We start from the raw sequence: 16,112 nt of genomic DNA, 5'->3' as shown, positions 1-16,112 counted from the left end.
CAACCAGACACAGTGCTGGGCGCCAATGCTGTTGTTTATTGCGCGGAATGGGGAGTGGGGTTAATGGGGCGCGGGGGCGTAGTGGGCGCTGCTCCTCGGCTCGTCGGTACATTCATCGCACGGCGGGGACCCCAGCCTTGGCCCCACGCCCAGTGCAGCCAGGACGCCTGCCCCTGGTGCCAGGTGCTGGGGGGGGGACACTGGGCCCACTCCCAGAGGTCACCTCTGATGCACATGGACAGGAGCAGGCCAGTTATTGCATGAGCGCGATGGGGGCAGCAGGAAGCTGAAGGCCAAGTATTGCACTTAAAAACACTCCTCAGACGCGGCCACCTGGGAGGGCAGGGCCAGTGGGGCTCCACATCATCTTTGCGGCCAGTGGCCGGCCCCGTCCCCGTTTTACAGTTGGGGGAACTGAGGCACCGAGGTGAAGGGAGCCCCTCGCGGCCACCACCAAGGGTAGGGGCGATGGGGGTGGGCGCAGGGTGATGAGGGGGCAGCGGGGCTGGAGGGGCCGCGTGCTGCCCGCCACCCGTCGGACTAGCCTACCTACGTCCCTCTATGGCTTCTGCGCGGGTGGGCGGCTGGGCAACGGGAATGGCATGGCTTTGGTCTGAATGACGGCCCTGCCTGGCCCGTCTGGCCCGCAGGGCAGTGCGCTAGGGTCACAAATTGGATGAGAGGCGTGAGCGCGCAGAGTCCAGCGGGAGGCCGCTGGGCGAGGCTGAGTCCCTGCGGTCTGGGCTGGGCCCCGCGGCCCGGGGGGTGGGTGCTGGCCCTAGCCTTGGCGTGGAGCTGCTGGCTGGGCGCACTGAGGTCGTGGGTCCGGGGCCAGGTGCTCCGTGGGGCAAGGAGGGCTGTGAGGCCGACAGTGGGCGTGACGCGCGGCTCAGGCGGCGTGCAGGCAACACAGCCCCGGCGCGGGGGGCAGCAGGGGAGCTGGGAGCTCCGCTGTAGGGTGAGGTCCGCAGCGCCCGGGGGCTGGCAGGTGCGCCAGGGGGGCTGGCGGCAGGGGCGGGCCCCGGTGAGGCTCCAGGGACAGCTGCGGTAGGCACCGGTGCCGGGGGACCGCGGCGCAAGAGGCGCGGTGAGCCGAGAGCCAAGGGCCCCACAAGTGGGCGTGCCACTTGCGGGCAGAAGCTCATGGCCACCGCCTGCTGCAGTGTGGCGATGGCAGAGGTGACCTGCGGCGGCGGAGGCGGCGGGAAGAGGCCAACGCGCTGGCCCAGCTCTGCCTGCTGCACCATCTCGCGGTCGTACTTGACAATCTCCTGGATGATGGCGTTCTCCTGGTTGTTGAACACGCCCGAGCTGAGGTCGTGCTGTACCTTGTGCAGCAGGATCGAGTTCTTCTTTCCTGTGGGGAGCCAGGCATCAGCGCTGCAGGGTCCGGCAGGACCCACCGCTCTAGACAGCCCACGGTGCAAAGCGCCTACTGTGTTGTGATCTTGCTATGTATGTCTGGCACGAGCCAGGTGCCTCCTAAATTCAGCAAACATGGGTGTGCCTGCGGTGCATATTGAGCATCCTCGGAGTACCAGAAGTGTGCAGTAAGTATACTTGGGGCACCTACTGTGTGCAGCAAACACACATAGGGTGCCTACTCTACACAAGTAGATATGGAGTGCCTGCTGTATCCAAGTGGTTGGCTATTGAGCACCAGGGCCTTGTACAGTCTGAGCAACTACCGTGTAAAGCAAACAGATATTGAAGGTCCAGTGCATACAGTCTACATGGAGCACTTCTGGCCTACAGGAAGCAGATTTTGAGCACTTGCTGTGTACAGGCTCTGTATTAAGCACCAGACACACTTTTTGGATACAGAAAATGTCAGGCCTCCTTCCCACTCGGGGTCTCTGTACCGGCCACATCCGCTGCAGGAACATACCTTTCCCCTTCTGGCCTGACCATGCCTCCACCCTGGACACAGCATGGCTCCTCTGGGATGCCCCCACATCCCCTCCTCAGTGTCACACTGCGGGGCTTGTGTAATTGGCCTCAGGCGGCCTCCGGGTCCACCCATGCCCTGGCACACACTATAGGCACTTGAACGCCGAGCAGCTGAACTGCACACCACAGGAAGCACCCCTTCTCTTCCTTGCCAGGCAGGGTGGGTCAGCATGGTGGGGTCCCAAGGATCTGAGCCACCAGACCATGCCCCTCCCCGCCCCACCCGGCCAGCTCACCGATGCGGTCCAGGCGGTCGATGGCCACTGTCTCAAAGGCACGCCGCATCATGGGGTACTCCTCCAGCACCTCATTGAAGTTGTCCACACTCAGCGAATAGAGGCGGCAGTAGGTGTCAGCCCGCACGCTGGCCGTGCGCCGGCCCCGTGTAAGCAGGCAGATCTCTGTGCAGGCAACAGGCCCTCAGCCGCTGGACAGCCTGCCCACTGCCCTTGGTGGGGCCACCCTGCCTGCCCTGTCGGGCCCCAAGCTCACCCCCGAAGTAGGAGCCATCAGACAGCTTCATCTCCTTGTTGCCCTTGGTGAGCACGCTGACCACACCATGCTGGATGAAGTACATCTTCTTGCCCACAGTCCCCTCACGGATGATGTAGTCTCCCGGCTGGAAGACCTCGAACTTGAGCTTGGTCAGCATGGCTGTCACAAAGTTAGGGTCAGCATTGGCGAAGAGCGGCATGGAGGCCACCAGCTTGCGGCAGTTGAAGTTGACGATCTCCTGTAGGGCGGGTGGGCTGGGCTGAGCTGTGGCCTGGGACCAGTCTTACCTTGGCCAATGATCAGCCTCTCCCACACTGGCCAAGCGAACCCGGGGACAGGCCACTGGATGAGCAGAAGCAGTCAGTAACAGTACACAAGGACCGTCTCTACAGGTCACCCCAAAGAGTGGAGGAGAGAGCAGGAGGTAACTCAGGGAGGTGTTCTGCACAGCAAAAAGGCACCGCAAGCCAAGGCGAGAGGCGCACCGACGTTAGGAGGGCTGTCACCGGGCCCATGCCCCAGGCACAGAGGCCTCCTCAGACGGTGGGGGGGGCAGGAGACAGAACACACAGAAGCCCCTGGGGCATGTGTGGTCCAGGCCAGCGAACCCGGGTGGCAGGCGCTCTGAGGGGCACCTTGCCACCGTGCCAGAGCCATTGAGAGCCAGCTGCCGACCGGGTCCCCGCAGGAAGGCAGAGGCCACTGTGGCACAGCGGGACGAAGGTGTGTGAGGGGAGCCAGCCCCGGGTCCATGCCCGGGTGCTGAAGAGGAAGTGGAAGGCTGGGGCAGAGGGGCCAGCAGCACTCAGGCAGCTGGCATGGTCTTGAGTGGCTCAAGAGCTGTGTGGACACCTGACCAGGCTGCCCAGGGCGGGGGTGGCCAGCGACGGCCACCACCCAGGGTCCCGTGGGCTGGGGAGTGGCTGTGTAGCCCGCTGTGAGAACCCCCGCGGTCTGCAGGTTCTGTCCTGCAGGGAATGAGGGTGACGATGACGACCAGCGGACACCACGGTGCGCCTCCCGGGAGGTCTGTCACCCCGCAGGGCCTCTGCCCCTGGCCTCACCTCCCGTAGGGGGCTGTTGAGCTCCCCCAGGATGCTGTCCTCATCGAACATCTTGCCTTGGTAGCGGTGCTCGTAATAGTCGTGGATCTTCTGGCGGAAGTCGGCGGGCAGCTTGTGGAAGGACATGTACTGCTCCACCTGCTTGTACTGCAGTGCGAAGGGCAGTCAGCAGCTGCCGGCCCGCACAGGCCCCGCCGGCCCGGGACGCGCCAGCCCCTCAGCCTGGGGCTGCGGACCCGGAGCAACGCGGAGGTGTGTTTCTACACTCAGCTTGCACTTCTGGTGTCCTGGAGCATCCGTGTCAAGTCGGTCCCCAAGAGGACCCTCAGGGCTGCCAGGCAACGGAGTACGGGAGGCCAGACGCTCAGTAAGGCTGTAGAGCCTCAGTGCGCCCAGGCACACTGGGCACACACTCAGCCGGACACTCCCCTGCTGCTGCCTGGGTCTGAACTCACTGAGCAGGCCGGTCCTGTCTGCAGCCCAGCCCCTGAGACAGGGCCCCCAGCGAACTCCTGATCCCAGGTGCCCATGCCTTGGGCCTTCCCTGCCAGCCCTGGCTTCCCTGTCTTACTCTTTCCAGGACCCACCATGTCAGCCTCCCCCACACAGGGTGCAGGTGCCAGGCCCTGCTGTCCCCAAGACGGTGCCTCTAGGTGCACTTCCGCCCCAACCCTGCCCGGCCACAGCTGCTCTGAGCTCAGCGGAACCCGTGACGGCAGGCGGGTGGCGGCACCAGCTCATGTTTGGGTGCAAGGCCCACAGCTTCCGGACAGCCGTGGTGCCTGGCACAGGGCCCAGCCGATCTGGCTGTCCCGGCTGGCACTGCTGGGGGCCCGCGGCTCTCAGCCAGAGCCAGGCATCGGCCCAGGACAGCAGACACCTCGTGGAGTGCAGCCTCGGAGGGCAGCAGGCGCACAGTGGAAGGCACAGCCCCAGGCCAGGTGGGCTGCATGGGGCCCAAGCCCACTGTTCCTCCACCCTCCCTCCCCTGCTGGCCAGAGGGCAGTGGCCAGCAGCCCCGCCAGCCCTGAGGCCCGGTGTGCAGTGTCCCCAGTCACCAAGCCTCTGGGTGCCCCACCCAGCCCCCGTCCTGATGCCAGGGACTAGCCCTTCCCAGCTCCGAGCCCCAGTCACAGTGGGTGTGGTGGTCCACAGTGCCCCTGGCCTCCCCTGGGGCCCTCTGCCCAGAGCCAGAGGAGGGCACCCCCCATCTGCCTCTTCAGGCTCCCTGGGTGGGGCTGTCCTCCCCCCTCAGACCTTCTCCTGGTACTGGCGCCTCGAAGAGTCCAGCGACTGGATGAGGGCCGTGGCGTGGCCGATGAACATGGCGTAGCAGGTGGCGCCCACGATCATGCTCAGCATGGTCAGCCAGATGTCCGTCATGCTCTCGGGGGCCTGCCGCCCGTACCCGATGCAGAGCATGTGGCTCATGGCCTTGAAGAGCGCGAAGGAGTACAGCTCGCTCCAGGAGTGGTTCTGCAAGACCAGGCGGGCGGCTGGGGCAGCAGCACCTGGAGAGCCCTCAGCCTCCTCCCTCCTGGGGGCACTCAGGTGGTGAGCTCCCCGTGTTCAGACGCCACCAAGAGAAGGAGACCCAGGCAGGGGACATGTGTGTCCATGCGTCAAGGGCCTGCTGCCCCTCCTGATTCACTCCCGTAGAAACTCAGTCCCAGGGCAGCGAGACTGACCAGCCCGTCTGAGAGGCCAGGAGAACATGCCACTTCCAGGGCAAAGGAGAGCGGGGGACACTGGGCCAGAAGGGCAGAGGGCCCACTCCTGGGTGTCCTGAGCTGACCAGGCTGGGGGAGGGGGGCTGTGGGCCTGTCCAGGAAATGGAACCGCCTGTGCAGGCCACAAGTAGACAATGGGCTCCTCAGCCCAGGCTGCTGTGCCAGGCGCCGGGGAGGGGTGCCTCTGGGCTCTCCCTCTGTGTCCCTGGACCCCCTCACGCCAACTGTCCACGCCCCACTGCTCTGCGTCGGCCTACAGCAGGCCAGGCCTGTAGGTGCAGGTGCCCCTGGCCAGGGCAGGAGCCAGGCTTGCCGGGCGTCACCCTGGTTGGGCACCTACCAGTTAGCAGGCCAGCAGGCCACAGGCACCTTGGCAGTCCCACCCCCCACGGGCGGGGCTCACCACCATGTTGTTGATGGACACCCAGCAGTTGCTGGGGAAGTCCTGCAGCATGGGCACCAGGAACTGCAGGCAGCCGTCCCAGTGGCACAGCAGCAGCATCATGCTGATGAGGTTGCAGATGCGCATCACCGCACTGGCCAGGTCGTAGGTCATGTGGAAGATCTGCCCAGAGTGCAGCCCTGAGCATCTGAGACCCTCCCCAGGGACACTGGTGGCCCTGCAGCCCCCCTGCCCCGAAACCAACTCTCAGACCCACCCGCCTTCCTGGCCCCCGAGCTCCTGCAGAGACCAAGATGGCAGGAGTGCAGAGGCAGGGCTGGGGCAGGGCGTCCAGCCGTGGGAGCAGGGCGCTGGCTTTGTCTCTGGGACTCTGGCAGAGGATGTGGGTATCTCCCGGTATAGGGTGGAAAGGCAGGGCGTGGGAACAGTCAGGTGGCCTGCTGGTGGCCTCTTCCCTTCTGTCCTGATGGCTGCAGGGGCAGCAGGGAGTGCCCTGTGGTGGACCCAGGAGCCTCCTCCCACCTGGACCTGAATCCTGCAGCCATAAGGACCAAGGGGGAAGAGCCACCCCCTCCCAGTCCCTAGAGGACTGTCTCCTGATGCTCCCTGCCCCAGGCCTCCCTCGTCTCCTCCCTGAACCCCCACAGCGCAGCCCGGAGCCTCCCATCATGGCCCCGCACCCCGCCGCCCCGCAGCTTTTGCTGCCTGCCACCAAATGCCTGGCCTCCGGATCCTTGCTTCGGGCCCCTGGGTTCCTCTTGGCCTGGGCCCCGCCTCAAGCCCCTGGCCCCGCCCCCAGACCTCAAGGGCCCGCCCCCTGAAGCCCCCGGGGGTCCTCACCTCCTCCCACTGGTGGATGTAACGGATGAGCCGCGACAGGCGCAGCAGCCGCAGGAGGCTGAGGATCTTGGTGAAGCGCACGATGCGCAGGGCGCGGGCCGTCTTGTAGACCTCGGAGTCGATGCCCTTCTCCACGATGAGGAAGATGTAGTCCACCGGGATGGACGACACGAAGTCCACCACGAACCACGAGCGCAGGTACTTCTTCTTGATCTTCTCGGGGTCCAGGATGATCTCCGTGTTGTCCTCAATCACGATGCCCGTGCGGAAGTTGAGCACCAGGTCCATGAGGAAGAAGGTGTCTGAGACCACGTTGAAGACGATCCACGGGGCAGTGGTCTCATCCTTGAAGAAGGTGATGCCCACGGGGATGATGATCAGGTTTCCCACCATGAACAGCAGCATGGTGAAGTCCCAGTAGAACCTGGGGGCGAGAGGGTCGCTCACACCAGCGCCCATCGTCCAGCTCCCGCGGCTCAGGGAAGCCTCCCTGCCCGGAGGCCCTCTCTGTGGCCTGCTCTGCCCTCCCCTTGAGGGTGCAGACGAGAAGCCCAAAGACTGCTCAAAGTAGACTAGATGTTTCACATGATCAAAAGGGGACGATGCCTGGCCCAAGACTGGCCTTCCAAAACCATCAGGCACAGAGGAAGACGCACAGGTGGCAACCAAAGCAGGGAGGGAGCCCTGGGCATGTGGGAGGGCAGGGGGGAGCCAAGGCTGGGCCTGGAGTGCAGCTGACACTGGCCCACCCGCGCCTCCAGGCCGCACCCTGGGGGGCAGGGGGCGCGGGCTGGCACCGCCCGGGCAGAGGAGGGCTAGAGGAAGGCGGGCCAGACTTGGCAGCATCTGGACCCTTAATATAATAAATGCACATGCAAAGGCAGCCACAGATCACTGCTGCCCTCCAGTCCCCCAGGCCAGATGCACATCCCAAGGTCAGTTCCAAGGTAGCTCCTGAGAAGCACTGGCAGAAATAGGCCTCTGCACTCAGGGACACCCACTGATGGCCAGGCATGGTGCTGAAAGTGAAGTGTCCCCTAACAGGGACACAGGCCCTCAGCTGTTGAGAAAATGCAAATCAAAACCTGTTTAAGGGAGAACTATTTGGTGGCTCCTCAAAAAAGTCAAGCACAGGTCACCACACGACGCAGAGTCCACTTGGCACACCTGAAGGAGGAAGCGAGCGTTCTACAGCAGCCTGCACACCCGAGTTCCCGGGGCCTGACTCCACAGCCAAGGAGCAGGCAGTCCAAGTGTGCTGTGCGTCCAGGGGTGACGGGAAGACACAGCAGGCCATTCACACCAGGAACATGCGCAGGACAGACCTGAGGACCTGGTGCTTAGCGAGAGCCAGACACAAGGCCACAGTCTGTGACCCAGTGACAGGAGACATCCAACAGCAGAGTCTGAGAGGGGATGCGGAGTCACGGGAGCTTCCCTCCTGCTCACGGCTGAGTGAGACGATCTGACCCTGACAGAGCAGGTAGCTCTAGAACAGCACGCCACGTGCAGCCATGCTGTCACCATGCTGTCATCCCAACAACTCCGGAGGCTGAGGCAAGAGGGGCACAGTGTTGTTTGTTTGCTGTTGCCTGGGGATGAACCCAGGCCCTTGTGCATGCAAGGCAAGCACTGTTCCAACTGAGCTGTGTCCCCAGCCCTTTTTTTAAAAAGGATTATTGAGAGACAGGGTCTCACTGAGTCGCTTAGGACCTTGCTAAATTGCTGAGGCTGGATTTGAACTTGTGATCCTCCTGTGTCAGCCTCCCAAGCCACTGGGATTACAGGTGTGGCCACTGCACCTAGCAAAAAATGAGTTTTTAAAGGGCTGGAGGTATAGCTCAGTGGTAAAGCATCCCCAAGTTCAACCATCAGTACCAAGATTGTGAGAGAGAGGGGGAGAGCAATCCCAGAAGCCTGGGGGTGTGGGGGATGAGTGGAGCCTGAGACTGGGGTCTGAGCCCACAAAGCACCCCACGTAGATCAGGCAAAGGAGGGACTCAGATTTTCAGCTGAGGGGCTGGACACACCTAGCGTGCGTGAGGCCTGGGTTCCATCTGCAGCACCAAAAAAAAAAAAAAAAAAGTTTGGGGACCCTTCCCCCAGACTGTGCCGGCCTCTCTCCACTCCCTCCAGGCAGGGGGTTGTGGGGCTGTCCCGGGCATCCAGTGGGCCAGCCCCTGCCGGGCTGCTGCTGGTGGTGCAGACCCATGAGCTTGCAGCTCTGCACAGCACCTGAGGGCACAGCCCTCATCGCCACGCCTGCCCGGTGGCCCTGAGCTCCACTGATCTCAAGGAAACCATCCAAATGGGAGAGGAAAAAATTTAGAAAGTGATTTGTTCTGAGACGTTCACGACAGCTCAGTCTGTGAAAGCCAAGGCTGGACAGGACCCAGCATGGTGGCAGCTTGAGCGCCCAGTGAGCCCTGTCCAAGGACTCTGGGAGGGCTCCAGTCCCCAGGACCTCAGCCACGTGGAGAGGGGCTGGGCTCACGGGCCCCACAAACCGCTGTGGTGTGATGAGTCCGCCAGGGGGTGCAGGGGCTGACACCAGTGGGATGGAGAGGGCACCTGCAACTTCAAGGTGAAAGTCAAATGACCCTGCTCCAAGGTCAGGCCCTCCTGCTCCTGCACTGGACAGTGCACATGGGCTCAGGCCCCAATCTGGTGCAGTGCTCACCCACAGGGTCCCAGGGTCCCAGCACCAAGCAGGACTGAGGGCCCCACCTGCCTGCTGCTCCCCACCCTTCGGCCCCCAGAGGCCACTGTGTGGCCCGCCCGCCCTGGACGAGACCTGCCTGCCTTTGGGTCCAGACCAGCAAGAGAAAGAGCCAAGAGCAGAGCCGGGACAAGGCCAAGGTCTAGGAGCCACCAGAGGGACCTGGAAACAGTCCCAATGGCCCCGTGACACTGGGCACCACGGTGGCACCTCTCATAAACTCTTCCCCACGTCCTCACTGACAGCTGGGCCTGCTCAGCCAGGTGAGGGGTACAGCACCCGGACCGAGGGCTGTGCCCTGTCCCTAGCCCCTGGGGTCACCTGGTGTGACCGTCTTCCCAGGCAGGGCGGCACCCCTGGGTGACAGGAGTTGGGAGCAGAGGGTGTGGGACTAGAAGAGGGCTGAAGGACGAGGAAGGCCTTGTGGGGGGCCTAGGGCGGCCAGGATGCCCGCGAGGGCCCAGACCCCAGCCCTGGTGCTCACCAGCTGGCCGGCTTCCCACAGAAGGCGTCGGCCGGGGAACCTGAGTTCACCAAGGGGAAACTGAGGCTGGGGCAGAGGGTGCCTGAGGCTGGGGCAGAGGGTGCCCGAGGCCGGCAGGGTGTCCACTACAGCCCCACCCCCCACCCTGGCCGGGCTCACCCTGGGCAGGGAGGTCCGGGGACCCCCACCTGCCCCTGAGCCCGTGTAGGGCTCCTGCTCCAGACAGCAGGGCCCAAGAGGGAGGGACCTGGGTCCCGGGATCCCCAGGGTCCCCTCCCCTCGTGGGTTCTGCTGCCTTCTGTGCCCCTGCCTGGAGCCCCACCCACCCGCATGGAGACACAGTGCTGGCTTCCCAGGGCCTCCTTCCTGACCAGGGCATTCAGCGACCAGGGCCAGTCAGCTCCGGGGATTCTCAGCAAGAACCTGAATGACCACAGTTAGACCCTGTTTCAGAAATCAGGGAGCTGGGCCCAGAGGCTCACACCTGTCATCCTAGTGCTCAGGAGGCTGAGGCAGGAGGATCTGAAGTTCAAGACCAGACTCAGCAACTTCGGGAGGCCCTAAGCCACTTAAAATCCTGTCTCAAATAAAAAAATAAAAGAGGCTGGGCATGTAACTCAGGGATAAAGGACCCTGGGTTGATTCCCCAGTACCAAAAAAAGAAAAAAGAAAAAGCAGCAAAATAGAAGACATGTAACATTTGTCTTCAACTCTTAGAAACATTCCTTAAAATTTTGTCTCCCTATTTAAGTTCAAGATTGTCTTAATTCAATTGCTTTAAATTTTTTTTGATTATCTATTGATATTAAAAATGTTGGGCTGGGGCTGGGGCTCAGCAGCAGAGCACCTGCCGGGCATGTGCGAGGCCCCGGGTTCCATCCTCAACACCGCATAAAATAAATGAATAAGTTTTTCTTCTAATATATTTATATTTTAGTTTTAGGTGGACACAACATCTTTATTTTATTTGTATGTGGTGCTGAGGATGGAACCCAGTGCCTCACGCATGCCAGGTGAGCGCTCTACCACTTGAGCCACATCCCCAGCCCCATGAATAAAGTTTAAAAAATTTAAAAATTTTAAAAAATGTGGTACTGGATATAAAAAGTCAGCAGGGCTCCATGGTACGTGCCTATAATTCCAGCCCAAGGGAGAGGATCAACAGCACCAGGCCAGCCTCAGCAATTGAGCGAGACCCTGTCTCAAAATAAAAATGAAAAGGGCAGGGGGTGCAGCTCAGCGCCAAAGCGCCCAGTGCCAAAAATAAATGAATAAATGAAAGTCACCCCCAGCAAATAAAGCCGCGGAGGAGGCCCGGACGCTGCCCTGCCCGGCCGCCCTGCCCGGCCGCCAGGTCCCAGGCCCACCTGCGCCCGCTGGCCGCTGGCCTGGGCTCAGCTCCCCGCCATCACAACGGGAAACTGAGATCCCTCAGTGGAGCGGTGGGAGGGCTCTGCCAGCACATCTGCAGCCCCCGCCGGAGCAGGGGCCCTGGAAGCCTGGCCGCTGAAACCCTGAGGCTTGAGGTCAGGGCTGGGTGGACCGGCGAGGCTGAAGCACCCTAGTCTGTTTCCCCAGTGTCTACACATGTGGTCAGAAGTGGTGCCCAGGCAGAGAAGGGCAGGTGCAAAGGCCCTGAGGCCATCATGGGGTCCTGGCACAGGAGGCAAGAGGTTTGAATGACTGGGAAGGACCAGCAGGAGCTGTCAGCCAAGGCCAGGCCAGGCAGCAGTGGGAGGAGAGGGACAGGGCTGCTGGCAGCAGGTGGGCTGACTTCCACAGTTTCTCCTTCCTCACCAGAGGCGGCCTGGACCCAGTGCCCAGTGGGGGCTGCTGCCCACCTGGCCTGGGACCCCACCCCACCCTGGTCACCGCTGGGCCAGGTGGGTTTAGGGTGCAGGTGTTCATCTTCCAGGACTCGCAGAGCAAGAGGCACCAGACCTGACCTGCTGACGCACTGGCCATGGTGGGGGGATGGGCTCCTGCTCTGGGGACCCCAGGGACAGCTCACGCTGGGCTGCCAGGGAGCGCCCGGCCCCGGCCCCGGGTCCTACCTCCCGAGGTGGGCACCTCCCCCCCAGCATAGGCAGAGGGCTGCTCCAGCTCTTCACCACACTCACTGCCCTCTTGGGGCTGGGCGCCAAGTCAAGTTGGGAAGTGAGGAAGTGGAGAGGTAGGGAGCCTGGGCAGTGAGCGTGGCCCCTGACCACCAGCCACCCAGGTGCTCCTGAGGCCCACAGCCATCTCCCTGGGGCCCGGGGACTTCCTCCCGCGGTAACATGGACATCACTAAACGGACACACGCAGGCAGCTGTTCTGGGCGAGGGTTGAATCAGAAGGGCCTGGAAGGGGCACAGGTCCCCAGAGAGTGGAAATCAGGCGGTGCCCATAGGTGCTCCCAGCTTTAATCCTGTGCTGACGCGACCCTTAGAGTCCCAACAGCAGGCCAGGCTCCACCTTGCTTGCTCCTCAGGGACCCCCACCCGGTCACTGTTCACTGGCCTGTGAACCTCTCCCTAGTCCAGAGTGCAGAGCAGGCCAGGCCTGCCCAGGGTCCTGCAAGCAACTGTACCCTCAGTGGACTCGTGGGGGCAGCCCAACTCCTCCAGCAAACTTCCTCCATTTCCCGATTCTCACCAGGGTCAGCCTGGAGACCACTGGTCAGCAGGCCTCGGGGTGCCAGTGGTGCTGAGGCCAAGGAACCTGGGCAGTGGGTCCCTGCAGCCCTCTCTCCCACCTGCTGTGCCCCCAATGCTTCTGTCTGGCATCAGTCCTTGGTCACAGTGGGGCCAGGCAGACCGGCGGCCCTTGCGGGAGGCAGCAAGGCTGTCCTGTGTCGCCGTCCCATTGTGCAGGTAAGGACAATGAGGAGACCTTGGTCCAAACTCTCCCGGCCTGGGCAGCGAGCAGCATGCCAGCATTCCCTGCATGTAGGCTAGAGGGTCCCAGGCCCGCCCCCAAGCCCAGGCTGAGGACCCTCACAGCTCCGCAAGATCTCTTTCTTCCAGTCTCCGACAACTGGAGAAACAGAGCTAGAGTCACACAAGTCAGGAGCAGACGTTGGAGGTTTGGAGGGGACCGGGAAAGGGAGAGCCCCACAGCCCTTTCCGCCTAGCCCTGGGGTTCCAGGAGTAAATGGAGAACCCCAGTCCTGGGGGAGGAGAGACTAAAATGGGAGCTCAGGCGACTCCCGGGCCGGGCGCTGTCCGCGGTGCTGAAACCTCTGGCCAGCGAGCCTGCGATGGTAGGTGGCTCAGGTCTACACCTCTACAACTGTACTTTCGCCCCACCCAAGAAGGCACTCCCGCACACCCTGCACATCGTCACCACAACATCCACCCTAACACAGGTCTCAGTGACACCAGACACACCCCTGGGGACACGCCTCCCCTAGATCACCAGACACACGCCCCCAGGACCCCCGCCCCGTCACTGTTCATGTTCACACACGCGCGACCTGCAGTGACACGCACTGTCCACTCTCTCCGGCCACACAAAGCACGCTCAGGAAAGACTGCAAGCACACGGGGCCGTGGCCCTGCTCTAAGGCTCTCCACGCATTAACTGGTTCCATCCACGCCAACATCTCCGCACCCACAGACACAGGGGAACACCGTGCAGGGGGTCGGCGGGATACACCACCTGCGGACCCTCACCCGTTTTGCGCCCCCTTCCAGGCTATCCAGACACGCCCGTCCAGCGGCTCAGGAGGGGACTGTAGGAGCCTACTCCGTGACCGTTTAACCCCTTCCCAGCAGGTCTCGCCCGGGCGCGTCCTTCCCGGGCGCCCTTCCCTCCCTCCTTCCTCCCTCTCCACTGCCTCATCCGCGCCCACGTTCCCCTCTATTCGTCCTCTCCGCCCCTCCGCGCTTAGACCCTGGCCTGTGGCCCGCTGCCTGAGCCATCAAACCTGCCGCAAGGCCGTGCGGGGGATGTCAGGGCGCGTGGGAGAGGGCGCGCCGGGGTCACTGGGGAGCCCACGCACGCCCCTCAGGCGCCCCAAGGGCGGAGCCTCTCGCTCCTCGGTCACTCTGGGGCGGGCCCCAGGCCCGCCCGAAGTCACCGGGGCCCCCCTCCGAGGTCACCGGCCGAACGCGCCGCCCCGCCCTCCCGGGCGCTCCAAGGACGGCCCCCGCGAGTGCCGCTCTTCGGGCCGTAGGCGACGGCCGGCTCCTCCCGAAGGCGGTACCTGAAGTCACTGTACGGGTGGATGATCCAGGCCCCCGCCGATTTCACGCGCTCCTGCTCGCGCTCCACCGCCTTCTGGCTGCCGAACATCCGCAGCGAGAACTTGTTGACGCCGGGCTGCAGGAGCGCGCCGAACTGGCGCTGCAGGAAGCTGGCCTGGCTGCCGCGAGGTTCCCCTGCGGGGCCCGCCTCCTCGCTGCCGGCCTCGTCCGCCGGCCCCGCCGCGCCCGGCGCCGCCGCGGGCCCCGAGGCCGCCCCGCGGCACGAGAACGACACCTTGGGGCCGCGCGCTGGGCCCTCGGGACCCGCGGGGCTGCACTGCGGATCGCCGCGCCCGCACTCGCCGTTTGGGCTGCCCTTGGCGGCGCCGGGGGTGCCCGGGCGCCCGCAAGAGCTATCGCGGCTGCGGAGCCGGGCGCGCGGGCCGCCCTCGTCCGCCGCCTCGGGGGGCGCCGCCTCGGCCCGCGGCGGCGGCTGCTGGTGGGGAGCGGGCGCAGGGCCTGGGGGCGGCGCAGGCGGCGGCGGCGGCGGCGGCTGCTGCTGGGGGGGCGCGGGCGGCGGCGGCGGCGGCGGCCCCGGCGCAGGGGTCGTGCCCGGGCTCTCCCCGGGCCGCCCGCCGCCCCCGCGCGCGTCCATGGCGAGGCGGCGCCGGGCAGTGCGGAGCGGAGCCGCCGCCGCCGCCGCCGGCCCGAGCCCGAGGGAGGGGGGAGGGAGGCGGAGGCGGGGCGGGGCGGAGCCGAGGGGGGCGGAGCCTCGACCGCGGGGGAGGGGCGGGGGCGCGTGTCCCGCCTCCACCTGAGCCCCCAGACCGAGCGCTCCAACCCGCGGCGCCGGGGAAACTGAGGCCCGGGGCGGCGAGTGGCCCAAGGTCAGGCGGCTCTAGGCTTTGGAGGCGCGCCCAGACCTCACCTCAGAGGGGAAACTGAGGCTCCCGAGATGGAAGGACGTGCCCAAGGTCACCAAGCCCAGCCTGTGGGCCGGGGCCTCTGCGCGTGAGCGCGACCTGGGGACGCTCTTCCCAGCGCTTCAGGCTCACCTCTGTATGGAGGTGATACCGGTCCCAGAGACTCAGCCGCCCCCGCGCTGGTGCCAGCCTCTATCCTTTCCTTAGGTGGAGATTTCCTTAATAAAAGATTGCTTGTAAAGGCCACCAAGACCCTGGCTCTGTCGCCGGTGGGCACTGGACAAAGCCCCTTGAACGTGCGTGGGGAGCTCCCTGCACAGTTGTGATCAGTTTGGGGGGGGCGGTGGCAGACCTACGCTCATCCCTTCTCCTGTGTCAGCTTGTGAGAAACCGAGGTAGAGTCCTGCAGGAAGAGGCCGATCGAGCCATCTGAGGGTGCGGGTGCGGTCTACCCTAATCCCAAATGGTCTCTGGAGCTGGGGTGGCTCCCATGAGTCTGGTGGGTTTAGTTCGCCTTGCTTTCCCCCAGAGGGGAAGCGCTTCGGCAGCCCCAGCTGCCCCAGCCGGCTCTGCGAGGTCACGTGGGGCCTGGCCCCAGTCCCCCACTCTGCCCCGGCTCCACTAGAGAGTGGGGGAGACAGCAGTGAGACGGAGTTGGGTGAGGAGAATGGAGAGAGAGAGGAAAGCAACCCCTAAGGAAGGGAGGGTTTGGAAATGGTAGGGGCTCTGCTGCCTGGGACCCTCTTAGATGCCCTTGGACCTCCTGAACCCTCCTACCTCCAACCCTCCTGGACCCTCTGGGTTTTATGATGTTCCTGGCTTGATGTCACATTGGACAGTGACACTGCATGCCCTCCTCCCTCTGGGACATTGAGGCCAGGAGGGTGGAGATGTGTCCTGGCAGGTCCACAGCAGGTGTACATGAAAGCCCTGCCCCACTGCTCATCTCTTTTGACAGTGGGTGTGCTGAGCCCCCTCTCAACCCTGCCAGGCTACCCAGACCTGAGGACCCCCATGTCACCCCCAAGAGGCCAGCAGTGCCAGGCTGCAGGCTGCCCCAGGCAGATGCGTGTTCTGGCTGAAGGGGGCTCTTTTATGTGCACCCTGGGAAGATGTCAGGCTGGGCAGGTTGCCAGAGCCTGGGCTTGCCGCTGTGCATGCAGAGGAGGCTGGCCTGGCTGCCAGGGGCCACCGTGCCTGGCAGTGGATGAGGCTGATGGACCCCACTCCTGCCCATGATTCACCAAGGATTCTGGGACTTGGGGGCCCCCACCCCTTCCTGAGCCTGGGGTCCTGGTCACTAGGTCCTGGCATCTCCTCCCCACCCATGGCCCC

The 16,112-nt window shown here is 64.0% G+C and overlaps 1 protein-coding gene across 2 annotated transcripts; it reads right to left on the bottom strand.

The window, feature by feature from the left end:
- Nucleotides 1-16: 16 nt before the first annotated feature.
- Hcn2 (hyperpolarization activated cyclic nucleotide gated potassium and sodium channel 2) lies at nucleotides 17-14,524 on the bottom strand. 2 transcript variants are annotated; one of them, XM_078032099.1, is made up of 9 exons: nucleotides 13,875-14,524; nucleotides 8,513-8,539; nucleotides 6,483-6,906; nucleotides 5,643-5,804; nucleotides 4,767-4,985; nucleotides 3,510-3,656; nucleotides 2,443-2,683; nucleotides 2,187-2,351; nucleotides 17-1,357 (listed from the first exon to the last, which is right to left on the bottom strand). In XM_078032099.1, the coding sequence occupies exons 1-9, from the start codon at nucleotides 14,507-14,509 to the stop codon at nucleotides 666-668; spliced, it is 2,712 nt and encodes a 903-aa protein (XP_077888225.1). In that variant the 5' UTR covers nucleotides 14,510-14,524; the 3' UTR covers nucleotides 17-665. The 2 variants fall into 2 exon arrangements, with proteins under 2 accessions (XP_077888225.1, XP_077888228.1); XM_078032102.1 differs by lacking the exon at nucleotides 8,513-8,539.
- Between the last annotated feature and the right edge of the window lie 1,588 nt (nucleotides 14,525-16,112).

This window comes from Ictidomys tridecemlineatus, chromosome 2, assembly GCF_052094955.1.
Source record: "Ictidomys tridecemlineatus isolate mIctTri1 chromosome 2, mIctTri1.hap1, whole genome shotgun sequence".
Lineage (NCBI taxonomy): Eukaryota > Metazoa > Chordata > Mammalia > Rodentia > Sciuridae > Ictidomys > Ictidomys tridecemlineatus.
This window is presented reverse-complemented; position numbering and strand designations above follow the sequence as displayed.